The 21,308-nt window shown below is 53.9% G+C and overlaps 7 protein-coding genes and 1 non-coding gene across 8 annotated transcripts; 4 read left to right on the top strand and 4 right to left on the bottom strand.

Annotated features, from left to right (window-relative positions):
* Positions 1–54: 54 nt before the first annotated feature.
* Positions 55–4,839, bottom strand: BO95DRAFT_405496 (RNA helicase). Its single transcript, XM_025584005.1, has 3 exons — positions 4,476–4,839; positions 711–4,329; positions 55–629 (listed from the first exon to the last, which is right to left on the bottom strand). The coding sequence occupies exons 1-3, from the start codon at positions 4,716–4,718 to the stop codon at positions 361–363; spliced, it is 4,131 nt and encodes a 1,376-aa protein (XP_025446350.1). The 5' UTR covers positions 4,719–4,839; the 3' UTR covers positions 55–360.
* A 218-nt stretch (positions 4,840–5,057) lies between these two features.
* BO95DRAFT_470771 (DNA 5'-adenosine monophosphate hydrolase) lies at positions 5,058–6,077 on the top strand (the record flags this gene model as incomplete). Its single annotated transcript, XM_025589537.1, has 2 exons — positions 5,058–5,136; positions 5,305–6,077. 2 exons carry the CDS (start codon positions 5,058–5,060, stop codon positions 6,075–6,077), a joined length of 852 nt encoding a protein of 283 aa, XP_025446349.1.
* Positions 6,078–6,098: 21 nt separating this feature from the next.
* On the bottom strand, positions 6,099–7,487 carry BO95DRAFT_439029 (putative translocon-associated protein, alpha subunit). The gene is made up of 3 exons (XM_025585647.1): positions 7,304–7,487; positions 6,784–7,214; positions 6,099–6,721 (listed from the first exon to the last, which is right to left on the bottom strand). The coding sequence occupies exons 1-3, from the start codon at positions 7,373–7,375 to the stop codon at positions 6,439–6,441; spliced, it is 786 nt and encodes a 261-aa protein (XP_025446348.1). The 5' UTR covers positions 7,376–7,487; the 3' UTR covers positions 6,099–6,438.
* Positions 7,488–7,754: 267 nt separating this feature from the next.
* On the top strand, positions 7,755–9,796 carry BO95DRAFT_511228 (CCCH zinc finger protein). Its single transcript, XM_025591415.1, has 4 exons — positions 7,755–8,106; positions 8,187–8,330; positions 8,398–8,740; positions 8,807–9,796. The coding sequence occupies exons 1-4, from the start codon at positions 8,032–8,034 to the stop codon at positions 9,622–9,624; spliced, it is 1,380 nt and encodes a 459-aa protein (XP_025446347.1). The 5' UTR covers positions 7,755–8,031; the 3' UTR covers positions 9,625–9,796.
* Positions 9,797–9,802: 6 nt separating this feature from the next.
* BO95DRAFT_405483 (telomere-binding alpha subunit central domain protein) lies at positions 9,803–12,343 on the bottom strand. Its single transcript, XM_025584004.1, has 4 exons — positions 11,837–12,343; positions 10,859–11,774; positions 10,435–10,801; positions 9,803–10,364 (listed from the first exon to the last, which is right to left on the bottom strand). Exons 1-4 carry the CDS (start codon positions 12,104–12,106, stop codon positions 10,031–10,033), a joined length of 1,887 nt encoding a protein of 628 aa, XP_025446346.1. The 5' UTR covers positions 12,107–12,343; the 3' UTR covers positions 9,803–10,030.
* A 143-nt stretch (positions 12,344–12,486) lies between these two features.
* BO95DRAFT_t43 lies at positions 12,487–12,559 on the top strand. The gene has a single exon. It is a non-coding gene; the product is annotated as a tRNA-Thr (tRNA).
* Positions 12,560–12,966: 407 nt separating this feature from the next.
* Positions 12,967–15,221, top strand: BO95DRAFT_245825 (karyopherin alpha). The gene is made up of 3 exons (XM_025581390.1): positions 12,967–13,249; positions 13,533–14,042; positions 14,103–15,221. Exons 1-3 carry the CDS (start codon positions 13,016–13,018, stop codon positions 15,012–15,014), a joined length of 1,656 nt encoding a protein of 551 aa, XP_025446345.1. The 5' UTR covers positions 12,967–13,015; the 3' UTR covers positions 15,015–15,221.
* A 1,157-nt stretch (positions 15,222–16,378) lies between these two features.
* On the bottom strand, positions 16,379–20,924 carry BO95DRAFT_439025 (cohesin subunit IRR1). The gene is made up of 3 exons (XM_025585646.1): positions 20,572–20,924; positions 19,931–20,485; positions 16,379–19,870 (listed from the first exon to the last, which is right to left on the bottom strand). Exons 2-3 carry the CDS (start codon positions 20,457–20,459, stop codon positions 16,623–16,625), a joined length of 3,777 nt encoding a protein of 1,258 aa, XP_025446344.1. The 5' UTR covers positions 20,460–20,485; positions 20,572–20,924; the 3' UTR covers positions 16,379–16,622.
* Positions 20,925–21,308: the final 384 nt, after the last annotated feature.

The raw sequence follows: 21,308 nt of genomic DNA, 5'->3' as shown, positions 1-21,308 counted from the left end.
CATGCTGCAGTGGCGTGCGTATCTTGACCTCATAAATCTAGTTTCTAGGCTTGGGGCTAGTATAAAGCGCTGTCATTGACACCAGCTGTCCTTCCGGCACGGTCAGTATACCCAACCCCAGGGGCTCACATAGACCTCCCTCAATCTCTACCTCCTCCTTGCTATGGTACAACGCCCTCTTTTCTAGAATTAACCCAAGCAAATCACCCAGCAAAGCAAGCCGAGTCCCTTGCCAACCGGATAATCTATCTATCTATGTATCTAGCTATCTAGCCAACATCTTTTCCAAGAAAGAAGATAATCAGACATAAACCCAATGTCCGCAGCACGCAGCCCGCCCAGAAAGATGGAAATGGGAATTCATTGATCCAACCCATTAAACTCGACCAACCTCTTCACGACCTCGATCACCTGGTCCGCCAGGGGCCCGCTCACACCCCCAGACCCGAAAGTAGGCTGATCGATCCGGCCGGCAATCACCTCGTCCAGCATCATGCGCAACCGGGACACGAGGACGCCGATGCGCGCCCAGCCGCGCAGCCGCAACCACCCGTCGACGATCAACCCGCGCCCCGTGGTATCGAGGTCGATGGATCCGCAGAAGAGGAGGAGGGAGAAGGCGTTGAATGCTACATTGGCGACATTAGCAGCCGAACCAACCCCTTAAAAGATATGGAAGATGCCGGGGGCGGGGGGGCAGCAAAACTTACGAGTCAAGTCCCGCACGAATACCTTACTCGTCGCCATCTTGGTGAAGTAGCTCAGGTACGCGGCGCCGCCGGGGTAGTTCTGGGCGGAGAACAGCAGCGAACTCGGGTGGATGAAGACGCGGCCGTTCTCCTGGTTGAAGTACTTGATCGTGCGGGCGTCCGGGTCGATCTCGACGGTGCCGGTGATGGAGGCGGCGAATTTCTTGTCGGGGAAGGAGATCTGCGCGATTTGCGGCTGGAAGGCGCCTGCGATGAGGGCGCGGAGGAGGGGTTTGTTGGTTGTGTTGCGGTTCCAGTTGTTGTTGTTATTGTTGTTGTTGTTGTTGTTGTTGGCGCTGCGTGAGGAGGATTGGGGTTGGGCTTGGGCTTGGGAAGAGGAAGAGGAAGAGGAAGAGTAGTCGACGGGGAGGAGGCCGGCGTCTTTGAGGGAGGTGAGGAGTTGGGCGCGGTTGGAGGAGATGTCGCGCAGGGTTTGATGCGAGAGGAAATTGGCCATGCACCAGCTTTGGGTCTGCCAGTAGCCGTGGGCTTGGACGCGGTCGGACCATTGTTGGTAGGCGAGTAGGTCGGTCAGGAGGTCGCCGTCGTTGGCACCCTTGGTGAAGGCGGCTTTGGCGGCGGTGGCTTCCTCGCGTTTGTCGCGCGGGGAGACGAAGGGGCTCTTGACCGTGAGGATGGCGGAGATGGTCACGCAGGCGTCGATGCAGCCGAAGATCGAGCCGTAGACCATCAGTTTGGCGCACCGGAGGTCCGCCGGGATCATGGAGAGGTAGCGGCCCAGCGCTGTGAGCCGGTCGTGGTCGAGCGCCCCGACGCGGTGCAAGAAGTCCAGGGCGCCCTCGACGGCGGTGCTCTCGGGTGGCGTGATGGTGTTGGCGAGGAAGTGCGCGACGTCGCTGATGCCTTGCATGGCTTTCACGGACAGGCAGAGTTGCTCCAGCGGTACGCGCCGGATCTCCGGGTCAGGTCGGTGAGGCATGCTCGTCTCGGCTTTGCGTGTGTAGAGCTTGTAGCATGTTCCTGCCCTGACACGACCGGCACGTCCGCGGCGTTGCTTGCAGGCTGCTTGCGAAGCCCACACCTCTTGTAGCCTGACAATGTTGTCTCGCGGGTCATAGCTCGTCTCTTTCACGCGGCCGGTGTCAATGACGGCCACAATGTCTTCGATGGTGATGGATGTCTCGGCGACGTTGGTGGCAGCGATGACTTTGCGCATGCCTTTGGGGGCACTTTGAAAGACACGGCGCTGCTCAGCTGGTAGAAGAGATGCATGGAGAGGTAGGGGATGGGTATTTGGGATTCTTCTCACAGCGTTGAGGCATCTTTCGATCTCCATGGTACCGGGCAAGAAGATCAGGATGCCCCCGGGCTGGTCGCCCAGCTTGGCATCGATATATCGGACGGTAGAGGCAATCAGCTCGTAGTTGATGCCCATTCCGAGGCTTCGTAGGACCTTGCCTAGGGGCTCGTCGGACTGCTGCGAGGATGGAGCCTCTTCGTCGAAGTCCCGCTCTGTGAGCTCGGGGTAGAACCCAGTGTCACGAATAACATCGTCTAAGTAGTAATCGTCGACAGGGAAAGTCCGTCCCGGGATGTTGACCAGACCAACCGACTCTCGGCCGCCAAAATAATTGATGAAGATCTCTGCGTCGAGGGTTGCACTCATCAGAATGACTTTGATATCCTTGCGGTGGCGCAGAACGTCTCTGAGAAGAGCTAGGAGGAAGTCGGTATCGAGACTGCGCTCGTGCACTTCATCAACGACGACGTGAGTGACATCTGAGAGAGAGCTTGCAACATTGCCATCCGGGCCACTGCCCGACTGCATGCGACGGAGTAAGACACCCGTCGTGACGAAAGTGATCTTTGTCCGCCCTGACTTGACCTTCGACTCTCCTCGAATGATGTATCCTACCTCGTCGCCGACGGGTGTGCATCGCTCGTCGCTGACTCGATCCGCCAGGCCCAAAGCAGAGATCCTACGCGGCTGGGTACAGATGATGTTCGCGGCAGCGCCGAGGTCCCTCTTGATTAGGTCGTCGAGCATGAATTGAACGGATTGGGTACTCTTTCCACTACCGGTCTCTCCGGAGATGATCGTAACTTGATGTGTGTTCACAGCATCGATGATGGCTTCCTGGGTGTTCCAGGCCGGGAGCGACTGGCGCTTTCGAAGCATGTCCTGCTGGTCTTTGGTTGACTGCCTCGCTTCCCAAGACTCGCGTAGCGAAACGCTTTGCGGTGCACCTGGTTGCCACTTGACCTCATATCCTCTCTTGCGCGATGAGCGCACGGGAAGATTCGAGGTGGTCCCAGTGGGGGGTAGGGGAGCTGTCACCGTCGAGATGTCTCGCAGCTTCCCGGGATTCTCCATAACTGAGGGGAGATTGGTCTCCAGCCAATCCAGCATGTTATAGATCATAGGCTCTCCTACGAAATTCTCTTCGGAGTACTGAACCACCTGACGTATCGCACTAAGACGTATATAGGCAGGAATACCTTTCGCCTGGATAGAGATGATCGGCGGAGAAGATGGATAATGCGTCGAAGGTCGTTGGAACCGGAAAGTCAACGGCTCTGGCAAGTCGGGGTTTTCACCCTTGATCTCACAGACCTTGTCAGAAGCCCGTATATACCTATCCCCGAAAATTGCCTCGAGTGTTTCTTGCTCCTCTGCCCATGAATCCTCCTCACCGGAAGAAGCAGGCTCAGCTGGAGCATTTCCGCCGTGAACCAATGTATTCTGGAGAATCTCCGCTGAAGCAAGCTCATCTCCTTTCTTGCTGTCCAAAGTTCGCGTGCAGAGATCGACGGGATAGCCCATAGCAGTGAGACGTTTGATCTTCGCCTCTCTGGCAAGGTCATCACTTGCAAGGCTCACGCCCGCCGAATAGCCCTCGGGCAAGCACCAGCGAGGCAAATCGTCTTCCGGCACGTAGATGAGAAGCCATTCAAGGACCTCTTCACGGTCTTTACAAGTGCCGACAGCCTCCTCGACGTGGCTGCGACGAAAGCCGAGCCGAGTGAGCTCGTCGACAATGGCATCACGTCCCTTTTGCGGAATCTCCACCCCGTAGGGGTTCCAGATCGCATGCTCTCGCAGCATGCCCTCAATCTCACGGCGGATCTTGCCGCCAAGATCAACCTTGGGCGCACGCGACCAGATGTTCCGTCCTTTGTTCTGCCCACCGCCGCTGGAACCCAGTCCCAGATCGACCGTCGTCTCCGCTGCCTTGGCGGCCTGAAGCTTCTCCCGTTCCTTGCGCTTCATCTCCAAGTCCGCCGCGGCGCTTTCGCGCTCCAGCTTCGCCAGAAACGGGTCAGCTTCGTACATCCAGCCCTTCCCTTCCCGGGAGTCTGCCGCCTTGAGATCCGTGAAATCCTCGCGCCAGAGCTTCTTATATGTGGGCGGCATCATCATGTGGAGATTCTTCATATTGCAGACTCGGTACAACGTATACGCTGCGGCGAAATGTCGAGCCTCGAGCGCGCTAGGCTGGGCAGCGAGGTGCTTATGCGACGGGGGCAGCTTCATCGGAGGAAGGACGATCGTTTCGCGAGTCTTCGGGTCAACGCGCTTCAGAATCACGCTGGAGACGAACCCCTCTGAGACTTTCATCTATTGCAACGTTCGCAGTCAGATCCAGGTCCGTCGAATCAGCTCAAACAAGAGACTGCGCGCCCGCTGGCAAGCACACAGAGGTGTGAGGGTATACAGTTCCTGGGAGCCTAAAGAAAGAACCCCAAGATACACACAAAACTCACCATCGTGTATTCCGGCTTCTCCCACTTCTGCTTCTGGCAATGCTCCGCGAGCATATTCACAGGCAGTTTCCCGGTCCATGAAGCTCCTCCAATGACCTCCTTGACCGAAGGTTTCTTCTGCTCGTCGGTCGTGGTCTGCGCTTTCTTCGCCGTCTCAGCCGATCGCTCGGCCGCGGCTTTGGCCTGCTTCGTCCCGGGTTTGGGAGCGCCTCCCCGGTTCTCGGACTTTTTCTTGGGGGCCATGCTTGTTGGGTGTTTTCTTTGCTTGTTCTCGAGAGAAGGGGAGGGAGGGAAGGGAGGGAGCAAGGGAAAGCCCCTCTTGTAGGCAAAGAAAAAAGAACTTGTCGTGGCACGGGGGACTTGCTTTTGGCTGCTTGCTGGTTGATAATTAATTGATTGATTTGACTTAATTGTTGTCCCGCACTTTGACCGCTTTGGCCGAGTTGGTGTTCGCTGCGGGGAGCATTTTAGGTTAAGTTAACTCGGGCTGTGCTCTCCGCATCTACATGATTTCATTGCGACCGCGACCACAGCCATGAGCCAGCAATGGTGACTCGCCCATGATACTATAGCTCTGCTGCCATGTCCGAGTCATCGGGTTATAGGGCAGACAGTTCGGGAGATGGGAAGGAGAAGAAGAATCCAGTCAAACGAGATGCCTGTATGTCCGAACTCGAGCGCTGCGCGAGCGAATTGCGATTGCGATTGTGATTGCGCTGTTGATGCCTTTTTCCCTACCCTCACTTTCCTCCTCGCAATACACCCCAGCGCATACAGAGAAAGTTCAAGAAAACAATCACTAATATGTTCTAATCCAACGTCCCCACAGTCGCGGAGCTAATGTCCACGAAGAGCAAGCAGCGCAAATCCACCACCACCACCACCACCACCACCACCACAACCTCAACAAAACGAAGAGCCATCGGCGGACCCCGCGACGGACTCGGCGCCTACATTGCCAACCCAGCCGCCTACCCCTCTAGCACCGTAATCTACCACAACGACGACTTCGTCGCGGTCCGCGACCTCTTCCCCAAATCCACGCTGCACCTGCTCCTCCTACCCCGCGACCCCACCAAAACCCGCCTCCACCCGTTCGACGCCCTCTCCTCCTCCTCATCCGACGGCGAGGCCTTCCTGGACAAGGTGCGGGCGGAGACGCAGCGGCTGCGCGCGCTGGCCGCGGGCGAGCTGCGTCGGATGCACGGGCGGTACTCGGCGCAGGAGGAGGCGCGGAGGGCGGCGCTGGAGTGCGACCCCCCGCCGGCGGAGCTGCCGCGCGGGCGCGATTGGGAGCGCGAGATCATGTGTGGGATCCACGCGCATCCGTCCATGAACCACCTGCACATCCATGTCATCTCCGTGGACCGCTACAGCGACCGGCTGAAGCATCGGAAGCATTACAATAGTTTCTCTACGCCGTTCTTCGTGCCTATCGAGGACTTTCCCCTCGCGGAAGATGATCCCCGGCGGCGGCCGGATGAGATGGGGTATCTGCGCCGGGACTTTGTCTGTTGGCGCTGTGGGCAGGGGTTTGGGAATCGGTTCACGGAGCTCAAGGCGCACCTTGCGGAGGAGTTCGACGATTGGAGGCGGTTATGATATTTTGAAAAAAGGTACATAATGGACATGGGGATGGGCAAAGGTTTGGATTCAAGGAGCAAGGGCGCGGTATCCCTTGTTTAAGTTCAATATTCAATCCTTGACTGTTTCTAATGGAACCCTGAAGCCTGAGTTGCAAAAGCTTCATTTGCCTAAATCAAATGTGGACATAAATGTACACGCAAAATGAAAGAGCAGGAGCCCCAGTCGACCGACCACATTTTCAGCAGTCGTTTCTGTCAACGGGTCATCCTGTCTTCAGCCTTATAGAAAGAACCACTCAAGGTCCCCACTACGGGCATTGAATCCTTCCCTTATCTTCATCTTACACAGCCACCGTTCATGATGTCACCAATGACATTTAAGCACGGCTCTTAGAGCGGGAGCTGCTGCCCTTCACCTTGCGGGCCTCGGGGCGATTGATGTGGTGAGCGGGGATCCAGTCGGTATTGTAGGTGGTGGCAGAAGTGACAGCGGGTCCCTCCACGGGGATCTCCTCCTTCTTGGGCACAGTCGACTTCTTGATGGTCTCAGGGGCCTTGCCAGCGCGACGCTTCTGGGGGAAGTAGGGGGCGATCCAGACGGTGTAGAAGAAGTAGACGACACCAGAGAAGCAGGCCAGGAGGAAGAAGTACAGGAAAAGACTGTGGCCAGCATTGTTAGTGGATATTCCCTGGAACGATGGGAGGGAGCAGTGAGGTCTTACATCTGGGGGTCGAAGATGCTGGTCTCAGGCTCAACCACACTGACGGTGCCGTTGTAGGTGTACAGGGTGTAAACGTTGCCCTCGATGTCGGAGATGACAGAAGCCAGCTCAAGTCTCAGATCCTGGGGGTGCATCTCGGTGGCGAAGTTGAAGTTCACGCTCTCCTGCTCACCGGCCGGGATCTCAAGGCTGTATCGGTGGGCGGTCAGGTTGCGAACGATGCGGTTCTCCTCCTCGCCCAGAGACCACAGAGAGCCTCCAATGAAGTTGACAGTCACCGGGTTGGGCTCATCGTTAGCGAAGGTAATCAGCGCCTGGGTCGGGTGGCCATTGACCAGCTTCACGCCGAAGAACTCAGAGGCAGGGAAAGCAGCCTGCGCGGTGACAGCAAGGTTGGGAGTCTGGGGAGCCTCATCCTTCTCGACAGCATCCTAGAGATATGAGAAAGAGCATTGAGTTAGTGACTCGAAAATTGAGACACGTGAGTAATCTGATTGATTCAGATGAGGGTAAAACATACAGCCGCGAGACCGCCGCCGATCAGGGCCTGGACGGAAAGGAGAGCCAGAGACAAGAAACCAAGACGAGCCATTGTGAGACGGCTTTGGGTAGCGATGAAAGAACCGAAAGAGGAGAACGAAAGAGAGGGAAGGGGAGGGAGGGGGAGAGGAAGATGAAGAGGAGGAGTATGAGGAGGAGGGAGGATTGTAGCTGATGATGTGAAGGGGAAATCGGATGGGAGAGCGTTTGCTCCACGTAGGCGTTTCCGCTCGGTTGCTTTCCCCATGTTAGTAGCTGACTCAGCAGCTACAGCAGTTCCGGCAGTTTCCCCGGGCGGTCACTCAACCTGCCAGTTGCCGTGCCCGCGTTTATCAAGCCAGTCAGTCACTTTAACTGCACACTAGACTATTCACTATTTAGTGCAAGTGCCGGCTGGTGTCAAGTGTCAGTCCAGCTCCACGCCTTTGACTCTTGATTGCAATCCTTGTAGAGCGACCTCTCTTCCTTTCTCTTCCTCTCCTTCTCTCGTGTTGTAATCTCAATCGCAGTGAATGTCTAATCATACTTAGTTTCTGAATTCATCTGCCTATATCTCCAGCTCCTTTGAAATTTATTATATATATAACACTGATCTTTGACTTTTTCGTTCTTCCTAACTAAACCTCCACGCTTAATTTTCTCGTTGTTGATTTGGACGATTAGCCAAAAGTACCAATACCGCTATTAATTCTGACCTGACTGATCACCATGACGGCCACCACATATCTTGATCGCTATAGAAACCTGGTTCTCACAGAACAGAAAAAGAACCTGCTGATCGAGGTACATACACAGCTACTCAATCCGCAACAATCCATATATGTATACATTGCGTTGACACTACTTTTTTTCGCGGGGCACAGGAACTCCTGCAGCGAGTGGCGCAGCTTGAAGATGCATACGAACAGGAAAAGCTTGATCATGAGCGCGAGAAGCGCTTCAATCGAGATATCCAGGTACATGAGATGGAACTAATGGGGCAGGTCTCTCGGTTCCAACTTTCCATGGTGGGTCTGACACTATAGTTCCCGCAACGCAGTCTGTGCTGACCTCAACTTCCTCACTGCATTCCAGAACCGCCAACCCTACATAATCGTTCTCTTGGACGGGTCTGGGTTCATTTTCAAGGATGCGTACCTCAAAAAGGGGACACAGGGCGGGAATCTCGCAGCCCAGAAGCTTCACGACGAGCTTGAGGCCTTTAACGCCAACCAGCTTCCCAGCGCCAAGGGCCCCAAATTGTTGACAAGAATGTATATCAATGTGAAAGCACTAAGCGAGACCTGTATTCGAGGCGGCATAACCACCGATCCGTCGTTGCTGCAGGATTTCATTCGCGGCTTCAATAGTTGCTATCCTTCGGTTGACATCGTGGACACGGGCGCCGAAGCGGATAGTGCGCACAATAAGATTGCAGGTAAGCTTCTCGTCAGTCTCCATCCTGCATTCAATCCACGCTGATTCGACCATCATCTTTATGCAGAGGCCTTTGAGCTCAATCTCTACAATTGCCACTGCCATCAAATCCTCCTGGGCTGTGCGGATGAGAATTCCTTCTTTCAGGTTCTGGGAGATCACCTTGACGACAAGGACCTGATGGGGCGAGTGACCTTGCTCGAAGCATTGCCTTTCGGTGAGAGCTTGAATGCCGTCAGCTCATCGTTCAGGACATTGCAGTGGCCGGAGATCTTCCGTGACTCGAAAATTTTTCCCATCTGGTCTCCCTGGAAAGCTGCCGTGGCCACGCAGCCCCGCTCCCAGCTCACTCCGTCACCCAAGCCGGAGACAAAGCTCTCTCCACGGTCTGCGAACCAAGCGTCCACAACCCCCAGCGTATCACTATCGCTCGCCTCATCCAGACCATCTAGCCCAGAAGAAGAATTCCAGGTGGTGCGCTCCAAAGCGGCCGCCCCCGCACAACCCAAGGTCGTCGAGCGAAACAAGTACGGGCAACGAGTTGACAAGCTCGACATGAAGAAGATAAACCAGCAGGACATGAATCGCCTCAAAAAGCTGAAGTTGTGCAATTACTACCATCTGCAGGGGGATTGTCCTGTACATGACTGCCAGCATGATCACTCGCACAAATTGACCAGGAGCGAATATGTAATGCTGGCAGCCATTGCTCGCATGATCCCCTGCCGCTATGGACTGGAATGCCATGACCCCGAATGTACGTTTGGACACCGGTGTCCCTATAGCGAACCGGGCCAGAGAGAGTGCCATTGGGGCTCCAGTTGTCGGTTCGAACCAGCCTCGCATGGAATCGATACCACTGTTGTGAAGGTGACTAAGATTTAGCGTTCCTGACCACAAGCATATCTAGTATGATGATAAGCTTTTGACCCTTTGTTTTCCTTTATCTCTTCTCATTCTGAGGACAGCCCTTGGAAGCGCTGGTTTCCTTGTAACGCTGCTCGCTTTCACTCGAGGTAGCCTTGAGTTGGTGCATTTGACATAGGTTTGAGCATACGGAGCGGTCTCATTCTATTCAGATTCATAACGTAACGTAAATCCAGAATAAAGGTATTGCCCCATAGATAATACCCCCGAGGTCACCACCAGGTCATACAAGATGATTGGATGCAATGAATCAAGACGTGAAGATCTGAAAACCCAAGCCAAACCTTGAAAATGACCTTCGACGCATGACGTTCAGGGTATAGTCAAGGTAGAAGAAGATAAGAATCGTCACCTCAACCTCCTCTCAAGCCTCGATTGTGGTCATGAACATCGCAAACCGCCTCTCCCAGCCAAAGCAGCCCTCATGGGTACATGCCGGGGCAACATCGCCGCCGTCGCCGCCGCCGTCGCTGCCGCCGCCGCCGTCGTCGTCGACATCAACTGTGTCAATACAATGTTTGCACCTGACCCCATATTCCTGAATACAGCAATTGAACGGTTGCTGAGATAATGCACCTAGATTATGTGGTGCTTCAGCGCCTTTCTCTCTGGCCGCTCGTTTAAGTTCCTCTAGATTGCCCCAGACATGGAACAATTTTTCTCGCAGATTCGCAAGGTCGACCGGATTTCTCCTGAGGCTGAGCGATGACGATTTGGTACAGCGTCAGTCGATGGGATCTGTGTAGAAGATGAACGATTGTGACTTACTCTACCGCATCAATGCCGTGGAGGTACACTGCCTCGCCCTTGGAGACAAACAATCTGATTTGTTGCTTGGCTTGTCCTGCTGGGGGTGGGGGCACGCTCTCGACTAGGAGACAGAAGCGCCACTCCCAAGTCATGAAGCCGTTGTCTTCTCTGTCACTGCCTTCACTTGATGCGGCTCGGGGAACTGGGACCGAGAAGTCTTCCAGATCATGAGGGAAATAATCGACCACGCGGACTTTCGTTCGATAGCAGAAGTTCTGGAAGGGAAAGCGGTATTCGATGTTGTCCGGTGACCGGTTGGTGTGCTCTTCAGAGGCGATTATAGCTTCGAGACTCCGGGTGGGAACTGACGGGTTGCCAGCGCGTACTATTATGGATCGTTAATTTCAGCATTCCTGGAACCTGTCCCTATAAAGTGACTGACCGTTAGGGTTTGCTTCGTAGCGACCCCGGTTGGTGACGGGCGGGGCCAGAGGCTGTTGGCCGTCCGCAAGGGCTTCCTTCTTCCGCGTCTTTGACTTGACCTTCTTGGGAGCCTTCTGGTTGTCTTCCTCAGCGGGCTTTCGTTTTCGGGGGTGCGATTCCCAGTATGCGGTTTTGCGGTCGATCAACTGCTGGGCTCGCACGTCCTTGTGAGGTTGCACGACGACCAAGTTTGCCGCCAGAGGGTTGGTTCGGTTGGTATGGACGGTAGCTTCCAATCTCCCATTGACGCGATTCTTTTTGATGTGGACGTTGTACAAGAGAACGATATCATCCTCCTTGACATGCTGACGGGCGTACGCTGCGTGTGGCTCCCATAATGTGACCGGGAGAGACAACTGCCCAGCGGGCCCCGTCCACTTCTTTCGAAATCGTCTCTGGTAGTTAAAGGTGTCTCCTTCGCAGCCTTCGCCGTTGCCCTCGCCATTGTCCGGCGAATAGTCGTGCAGATCTTTGTTGGAAGTGTAGTCGGTCAGGTAAAGCAAGGCCTTCTCGCTGTCATTGGGGTATATCTTGATCACTTCCCCGACCAAGTCAACGAAGGTCTGCTCTTCGATATCTTTGATCAGCGAGAATTTCTTGCGGTTGTATGACCTAGAGTTCGGCGCGGAGGTCTGAACCACATAGGAAGGTGGAGGACGGGCTTCTACCGAAGCTTTGCGAAAGTCGTGGATGCTAGCGACTTTGTTCAGCAGAGATAGGGCCTTCCTTCTCTCAACAGCATCAGGCTCAAAGGGTCGGGGGCCACAGATCGGCGAGGATCTGGCCATTGAATTCAGGTCCGAACGAAAAATGGCCCATGGGATGTCCCGATCCTGCGCGGCCACTCCCAGAGTTCCGCCTTGTAATGACCGGACCTGCAGCGAGGATTGTGAGTATCAATTGCTTGAGGGGATAGAGCCATGAATCGATCACGAACCCATAAATTGCGCAGCAGGATTACATCATGCACTTTGACGGGTGGTAGACTATCCTCGTTATCCCTGAAGTATTTGACCTTCAACCCGTCCCACGTATGACCATTTTCCAGGTTGGAATCTTTGATCGTGAAGGTAATGCAGGTAGAGGTGCCTCGAGACTTCCAGACGCCGGGCATCACGTCGACCACGACCCCGATGATGTTGACATTGCCAGGAGACGCGAGCGCTTTGGTAATGTCCACTAGTCTAGGAGTGAAGTTGGCCGGCATTGCGACTGGTAGTCGACATACTACGGGTGTCTGCGAAGGATACAAGAAAGTATTTCAAGCCATGAACGGTGCAGGTATCACGGACTAGATTTCATTGATTGACCTCCACTCGACTGCCGAACTACTGCTTGAATCCTGGGCAGAAAGGGTCAAATTGATTAGAGGTATTGTGGTTGGTCAAAGCCAAGTACTGACCATCACATCAATTGAAGCCAGTAAGGATTAGGAGATTCATTTTCTGGAAGAAGCGGAAGTGTAGAAGATGAAGCTGGAAGACGATAAACTTATTATGAGACGCGTTCCGCGGTTTCGTGCTTCCTTCCTTTTCGCGCATATATTCAGACTATATAACATAAACGAGCACAAAATACCAGCAATTAGCTCGCATGGCTTAGATGGTAAAGCGCAGCACTAGTAATGCTGAGATCCTCGGTTCGAGTCCGAGTGTGAGCAATTCTTCTTTTTGCATTCGTTGCATTTTTTCTGTAATGCACCGAGCTTTTTCTGTCCTGAAAAAAGATGTTTGTTTTTGCCTCTTTCTTGTGCGACCAATCAGCTCGCTCACAAGACAGCCCCTCCGCGGCAAAACCGCTTAGGCGGAAGTGGCGCTTGCAGCCCGCGGCGACCGCAAGCAGCAAATCATAAGGCATCCCGTGACTGGAGCCAATCCCACCTCCGAGCATCAACACTTTTTTCCCCTCCTTCAACTTCACTTCTTTCTTTGCGCTCACCCCCCCTCTTCTCCAAGGCTAGCTTTCCCTTGGTCTCCCTTCTTCAGAACCATCCACTCCACTGGTCTTCTGTCTATTCTTCGACATAAAACCTTCCGTTTCTTTTTCTCTTCTCCTCTCTTTTAGCTCATCAGTCACCTGTGCGCTTTGTTTTCACCCCTCCTGTGTCCTAGCAACCATGGCCGAACGTTACATCCCCGAGCACCGTCGCACCCAGTTCAAGGCCCGAAACCAGTTCAAGCCTGATGAACTCCGTCGTCGCCGTGAGGAGCAGCAGGTTGAAATTCGCAAGCAGAAGAGAGAAGAGAACTTGGCCAAGAGAAGAGGTATCCAGACCCGTGATGGTGGAATTGGTGTAGGCGGCGGTGTTGCCGCTGAGAGTGATGACGAGGCCAGCGCCATCGAGAGTGAGGTATGCTTTCCATCTCGCTTTTTTTCTTTTTTCATCTTCCGCTTGATTTAGCATGTAATCACCTTTTGTTTTGTCGCTCGTGTGCTTGATTTTCTGCAAGCGGTGGCGGCGCAGCTTATTTTCCTTTTGCCCATGCGAAGCAATGAGCTTTTCACCGCTTGCTGCCAAAGTGAGCTTGAGCTGGATAGGACTTATCCCCGCGCAACATCACCTTATCCCCATCCTGCTTACTCGTTTATATATCTTCCTTTACCGCTTCGATGGCTAACAGTTTGCCGTTTAGCTTAATGTTGAGCTCCCGGAGATGGTTAAGGGCGTCTTCTCCGAGCAGATCGACCAGCAGATTCAGGCTACTACCAAGTTCCGGAAGCTGCTTTCCAAGGAGCGCAACCCTCCTATCGAGCGCGTCATTGAGACTGGAGTCGTGAGCCGCTTCGTCGAGTTCCTCCGTTCTCCTCACACTCTTGTTCAATTCGAAGCTGCTTGGGCTCTGACCAACATTGCCTCCGGTTCCGCCCAGCAAACCCAGGTGGTCATCGAGGCTGGCGCTGTGCCCATCTTTGTCGAGCTCTTGAGCAGCCCTGAGCCCGACGTGCGGGAGCAGGCCGTCTGGGCCCTCGGTAACATTGCTGGTGACAGCCCTCAGTGCCGTGACTTCGTGCTGAACGCCGGTGCTCTCCGCCCCCTCCTTAACCTGATCAACGATGGTCGCAAGCTGAGCATGCTCCGCAACGCCACCTGGACCCTGAGCAACTTCTGCCGTGGCAAGACTCCCCAGCCTGACTGGAACACCGTATGTTTCTCCCGCATTCAGATAAAGAAAAGCTTCGCGCTAACACCCACATTCCAACAGATTGCCCCCGCCCTTCCCGTCCTTGCCAAGCTTATCTACATGCTTGATGACGAAGTCTTGATCGATGCCTGCTGGGCTATCTCTTACCTGTCCGATGGCGCCAACGACAAGATCCAGGCTGTCATCGAGGCTGGCATCCCCCGCCGCCTTGTCGAGCTCCTTATGCACGCCTCGACCTCTGTTCAGACCCCGGCCCTTCGGTCCGTCGGAAACATCGTGACCGGTGACGACGTCCAGACCCAGGTCATCATCAACTGCGGTGCTCTCCCCGCCCTTCTTTCCCTCCTGAGCTCCACCAAGGATGGTATTCGCAAGGAAGCTTGCTGGACCATTTCCAACATCACTGCTGGCAACTCCACCCAGATCCAGGCTGTTGTCGATGCTGGCATCATTCCTCCTCTCATCAACCTGCTCGCTAATGGCGACTTCAAGACCCGCAAGGAAGCTTGCTGGGCTATTTCCAACGCCACCTCCGGTGGTCTTCAGAAGCCCGAGCAGATCCGCTACCTCGTCACCCAGGGATGCATCAAGCCTCTGTGCGATCTCCTTGCTTGCCCTGACAACAAGATTATCCAGGTTGCGCTGGACGGCCTCGAGAACATCCTCAAGGTTGGTGACATGGACAAGGAAGCTGCTCAGGCTGGCGATGCTCGCGTCAACCGCTACGCCTTGTTCATCGAGGAGGCTGGTGGCATGGAGAAGATCCACGACTGCCAGAACAATGCCAACGAGGAGATCTACATGAAGGCGTACAACATCATCGAGAAGTACTTCTCTGATGAGGACGAGGCTGGTGATATCGATGAGGTTGCTCCTCAGCAAACACAGACCGGATTTGCCCTTGGTACGACGCAACAGCAGCCTGGCGGCTTCAACTTCGCCAACGGTGGTGGTGATTCCATGGACATGTAAAGAGCGGAGTGTCCGCACTCTTAATCTGAATCTCCAACGATCTGGTGTATTCATGTCAAGTCCATGCCTTATCGCTAGATCTGTCACACATGGCGGCTGGAGGAGGCTGCGCTGTGGACCCCAAAAACCTCCGAGTACGCGGAGGCTCTGGGACTCTGAACTCTTTCGATCGCTCTTGATTCAAGTCCTTCAAGAGTGCTTGAGGGAGAACTTGCTGCACCGCCACAAATGTCATTTTCTCATCCCAAACCACCCTTTCTTTTGCAACTCGAGGTTTCGACATTTGCGTTCCGCCGTCCCCCACCCCCTCCTACTCACAATATCGTTTTGATCAGTTCACGATAAACAAGATTCACCGTCATGTACTCACCCCCCAAATTTTTTCCCTATTATCGTAGCATTCCTCATACACCGGCGCACCTGTTTCATTCTTCCCCCTTTCGGTCTCATGTTCATGTCTCTTCTGGATGGTTGTTCTCTTCTGCCCCTCGGTTGTCTTTTTATGAGGGCTTAGAATGCGGGTGTCCGTCCATCCGCCTTTGCTTTTCTGGAGAGGAAGAGTGGTATATCGCTAGCTTTGCATGGTTCCCTCTTTCCCGCTGACGCAGAGGGGAAGACAGGGTGGACTGATGATCAACAGATCGCTCTCCAAGCGGTATATCTCGTTCTATTCAGCGACGATGGCGGGGATGGTTTCCGCTCTAGGTCAGAAAATGGAAAGTTTTCCCTCTTCTTAAGCGCTAGGTCCGTGTAATCATGGTTGATCTTGTAGCTTGTGTATACCTTGTGGCTTGTGGATATACCCTGGTGTAGCATGTGACAGTGAGATGAGTGCCGAAGCAGGAGCATTTTCCGCACACATGATCTTTAAGATCAGGATTTGACACCTAGGTAGGTACAAAGATTACCTTCTCACATCGCCTGACACCTCAACCTGACCACCTCAGACCCATTGCACCGCGCCAATAAATCCAAGTGCACTAATCCTCTCCGTAAATGTCAATATCAATCCTCGTTAGTCCAACCACAACCTCTCCAGACTCATCCACTCGTGGCATGCGGGAAGGTCATACAGTGGTACTGCACTTGAATCAAAAGCACACATACTAGAGACCAAGTGAAGATCTCCGAAAGAATGGCAAGTCCTACGCCTCACGCTTTAGGGGATCAATCATCCTGAATGCAGCACCAGAAGAGACCAATCCCACAGCCTGAGAACAAACCCAGCCATCCGATTCCTTTACCCGGTGTAGAACGAGAAAAGAGAAACAAACAGAGAGTACGCCGTACGGAGTACGTCCGCCTACCACCAAACCTAAATGATCAAACAAAGCAAATCGAAGTAAAGATGATGATAGAAGTTTTACGCCTACCCTACTACCAAACGATACACAGAATGACAGCAAAAAGAGCATGAACCCAGGCTGACATAGACACGCGAAGGAAAAAAAAAGGAAAAAAAGGGGAACACCGTGAAATTTTGCCACTTAAGTTTGTTTGCCTTGTCTCCGAAACAAGCAAGCAGATAAAATAAACAAATGGAATATGGACACACACGAAGGAGAGAGGAACAGTGTATAGAAAAATCAAACTACAGTAAATAATATATCAGTCACCCATGACTTCGTCCTCATCATCCGGCTCAGGGGAGGCCACGTTCGCATCCTCGTCTTGATGTTGATCGACGTCAAGGTCAATGTTTCCCTCCTCGACGAGACCTCGGGCTCGGAGGTCCTCCTCGCCGTCTTCAGAGCCGTCGTCCTCGATTGCGTCCTCCTCCTCTTCCTCCTCCTCTTCGTCGTTGTCGTCGTCCTCGTCATCGTCCTCGATTCGTTCAGCGGATTTGTGAGATTCTTTGCGCTGCTTGGTCGGTGGGTTGGCACCGCTGCTGCTAGCGGCGCCGCCGTTGCGAGGCTTGTCGGTCGTGGGCCGGGCGGGAGCAGCAGCGGGTTGTTTCGCCCTGGACTGGGCAGGCGTGGCTCGTGATGCGGCGGTTCGGGGCTTGCGATCCTCAAGGAAGGCCAGGACCTCGCGGTAATTCCGACCGAGCTTGGCCTTGTGGTGAAGGAGGCGCTTCCGTAGTTGTCCCTGGTCGGAGCCCGATGCGTCCAGGATGCGGCCTACGATGGCGAGGACGATCTTTCCGGTCAGCTCGCAGAGCCGTTGCTCCGCCACGATGCTGGACCGGAGACGCTCGTCGTCGAGCGGTTGGTCGGCGTCTTCGTCTTCGTCTTCCTCCTCGTCTTCATCCACCGGTGCCTTCTGGATATCGTCATCGGACAGAGGCTCGTCATCATCGGCGGGTTCGAGCGAGACGCGGATCTTCTTTGCATATGTCCGTTCCGCGATGCCGTGGAGCTTGGTGATTAGGGCCTTGGGCTCGTCCCCGATTTCGTGGACCAAGCTTTGGGTCTGGAAAATGGTGTCTTCGTCGTTGCCCACGCCAAGCCCCGCATGGCGGAGGGTGCCAAACAAAGTCTGTAGGTCTAAGAGAGTCGTGGCTGCGCAGAAGCGGATATCATCGAGACCCGAGCGACTCTTCATGATAGCAGTCAATGCTGCCACAAACATTTCGCGGCCTTTGGTCAGGGCTTCAAAGAAAGCGGTGTTAAATGATGCCTTGCCGACATTCAGGGTCGAAACCAAGGAGTGAACCTTCCACATGAAGTAGAAAAGTAGGGTCCTGATAGCGTTGACCACCAATTCCGTTTCTGCCTTAGCTGAGTCTTCATCGTCCTCCTCTGCACGGAGTCCACGCTCGACAAGGTGCAATAAGGTGTTGAACGGCGCCTCCGCAAAGTCTTTACTCTTTCCTTTGGTCCGAGTGGACGGCATAGTTTCCAGAACGTGAGTACAGTCGATGATGCTGGCCAGATTGGAAATCCTGGTGACCGTGTTGATGAGCTCGTTGAGAGTGGCTGGAGCTATCGAGCCTCCCTCTGCAACTTCCGTTTTCCGAGATAATGTACCCAGAGTATCAATCATGTTGTCCCACAGTTCTTGTACCTTGCCCTCTAGAGCCTCGCGCATGTCGTCGGAACTCTTAGCATGCAGAAATGCGACGCTAGCTTCGGCAAGAACATCCCGATCTGAGTGGGTTAGGAACTGCTTGTTAATATCATTCAGCAACGAGGTATAGGCTGTTGCATCTTTTTGAATATCTTCGATCTTGCCCAGGTCGACCAGATGCTCGAGTCTGAGAACAGCAGAGGCGGCTTCCGGTACCGAGCCGAACTTATTCAGAAGTTGCGGGATGATTTGCGCAAGACTGTGTGCGATTTCCTCCTGCAGTTCTGGAATCTTATCGGTCAAAGTCTTGACTTTCCGTCCTCTCTTATCGATGTCAGACTTGGCGATATCAAGAACGCGCAATTTAACAGCACAGCATAGGACTTCAAGGAGAATCACTTCCTGGCCTTCTTGCATCTTATAAGCTTGTCGAACCGAGGCTGCGGCGTCATCCTCCGCGATGTCGTCGGAAATTTGAGAATGATCGTACAGAAGATATCCAGCTAGAGATTGCCAGTGGGAGAGGTCAGTCAAGTGAGGATAGATGGCCTCTGTGGCAAGAACAAATCGAGTTTCCATGGAAGCTCCCAGAAGTGCGTCTCGCGAAGGGATCGAAGGGTCTTCTCGATGTTCTTCGCTCTCCATATTGTCGTAAGCCTGAAGTATATCGACCAGACATTTGAACTTGATCCAAGACCGTTTTGGCGATTCGAAGTCGTCTTCATCCTCCTCACCGAAGAATTCATTGACTTCTTCGCCGAGTTCCTCCAAGGTAGAGTCGAACACGTCTTCAACATTGGCAACGAAGAAACGGCCAGCTGCCTTGCGTACCCGCGCCTCGTTATCGAAAACGAGTTTACCAACCGTGTCTATATCGGCAGGCTCAATCAGTCCAGTGTCACGGACGATGTCGAGCAGCTCAATGACCGAGGCGCGTACTGTGATATCTGCGTCGTGGGCGGCCATTTCAACCAAGCGTTGCCGCCAGCGTTCGGTGAATGCTCGTAGTCCCGCGACGTTGTCTCTGTTTCCATAAATATCGCGCAACTGGTTAACGACAACAAGGCGTGCCTGAGGAACAGGGTCCGCAAGGATCCAGCCGAAGAATCGAAGAAATTGTCCGTCGAAGAAATATTCTCGATACGTGCGTATCCACCGTCCCAAAGATATCATGCATTCAGTTCGAATGTGGGGGTCAACGTCCCGGTAGCGATGCACGAAGATGATGTCCACGCCGTCTTTCAGAGCGTCATCGATCACCTCGATCTTCTGTTCATTGTCTTCTATAGCGGACGCAATCGCATCCGCTCTCCCCTTGTTCACGTTCTTCTTCTTCCTTTCACTTTCGAGCTGCTTGCGAGATGTGGAAACCAGAGTGGTGATTTCTCGAGCGAGATCACAGAAGGCGTTCATGATTGTCATAGTAATGACGACCGCCGTATGTCTAAATGGTCGGCACCTGCTTGTGGAGAACCCGGCAATCCAGACCAGCAGATTTTCGAACAAGTTGGGATCGGTATATAGGACAGAGGAGTGATGCAGAGTCTGGATCAGAGCCATGAAAAAGCTTTCGAGGACGGGTTGGAATGATCTCAATTTCCGGGATTTCGATATGAGGGGATATTCAGTGATTCCAACCGCATCGTACCGCGTCGCCAAGTCTCCCACACGGGTTGGTACGTTGTCTACATCCTCAATATCGTGCGTATCGACATCAAGATCGGTCCCGGAGCACCTGAGCATCATATTGACCAGTTCAGTCACGGCCGCCGACTGATCCTCTTGGTATGCAGTGAGCCATTCCGCGGCAACAGTTTCCACATTGCGACCCTTCCCAAAGATCTCCGCTAGACCACACTGTCAGCAATCGCACGGCCATGCAAGATTCGAGACGTTGAAATGCTTACCGTACAGCCCGCCTTGTCGAGCAGCCATGGTCAATCGCGCCTTCATCTGCTTGGGCCGCGACCGCTTCCCGTTGGTTGCGGGTCGCAGGGCCAATTGGCGGCCGATGCTATTGCCGGCAGCAGCAGCGACCTTGGGTTTCTTGGCCGATCGAGACGACTGAGACTTGTTCGACTTTGATTTGGATGACCCGGAAGTCTGCTTTTTCGATGATGCCTTGCGCGCGGCGCGCTTCTGCTCTCTCAGTTCTTCCTCGTCGGGCTCTTCGTCGGCGGATTCGATGTCGTCGGATTCCGACGCGTGGTCCTCACTCTGTTCGCCTTCCTCGCCTTCATCGTTGCTGTCGGCGGTCGCGGCACGCTTGCGTTTCGCACCGCTGGGGGTCGCGCCGTTGCTGGCGCTGTATCTTTGTGAGTAGAGTTCGGGTCTGCGCGTCACGCGGCCAGACTTTCTCCGATCGGTCGAAGGGGAGGCGTCGCTCTGGGTGGCCGGCCCGGGCTGAGGCGTTGAGAGGGGCGACTCGGTCTCCATTCTGGTCAGACTCGAGGATTAATTCACTATAATTTGATTACGCATGGTCAGTCAGATTGAAAGAGATGAATACGCCGAGGCTAAGCAGCTGGCGCAAGGTAGTAGAGCGTACTGGGTTGTTGACTGGATAGACGCTAGATCGGCACGGAATCGGGGAACGCGATGTTGGGCTTCTGCACCGGATTGCGCGCGCGTGTGTTTGGTTGGCACTGCGGGTGGGCGGACAAAGCGGAAACAGAATACTAGGTAAGCAGTAGGGGAAATTGGCAGAGAGACACGGGGATAATCAATTGGAGGGCGTGTGCGTTTCGTAAGTGGGACTGGACCAACGTAGCGGAGAATAAGTACTGAAGAAGGGGGGGGAGGGGAAAGGGTGGTGAGTGAGAGAGTGAGGGGGATGGAAAGCAAGCGATGCTGCAGTGTTGCTGTCGCTGCTATGTTAAGTTACTGAGTACTGAAGGAGTCCCTCCGTTGACGGAACAGGCGACAGACACTACAGAGACGCGCTGGCCGAGTTTGGGTGCCTGAGATTTAATGCCTGAGGCATGACGGGGTTACTGATTCGTGCAAGTCACGGGATCTCGTGCCAAGGCGGTAAGAAGTGGCAAAATTAACCAGATCACCTGACTAACTAACTGACATGACTCAAAGAGGAAAGTGCGGAGGAGGTGATATTTATGCCGTAATGAAAACATGGGCTGTGCCTCACTCGGTCTTTTGTTGCTCCAGTCAACGCCAGTCAACGCTCCTTCAGCGCCATTCAACTCCATTCAAACTCCATCCCCTCTCCTTTCATTCACTCGCTTCCGGAGAGCCAAGAAGGACCAGACTGTGAATCATTGAATCCGC

Source organism: Aspergillus brunneoviolaceus (genome assembly GCF_003184695.1).
Source record: "Aspergillus brunneoviolaceus CBS 621.78 unplaced genomic scaffold BO95scaffold_7, whole genome shotgun sequence".
In the NCBI taxonomy this organism is placed as follows: Eukaryota; Fungi; Ascomycota; class Eurotiomycetes; order Eurotiales; family Aspergillaceae; genus Aspergillus; species Aspergillus brunneoviolaceus.
Note: the sequence above shows the minus strand (reverse complement) of the source record. Positions and strands in the feature narration are given on the sequence as shown.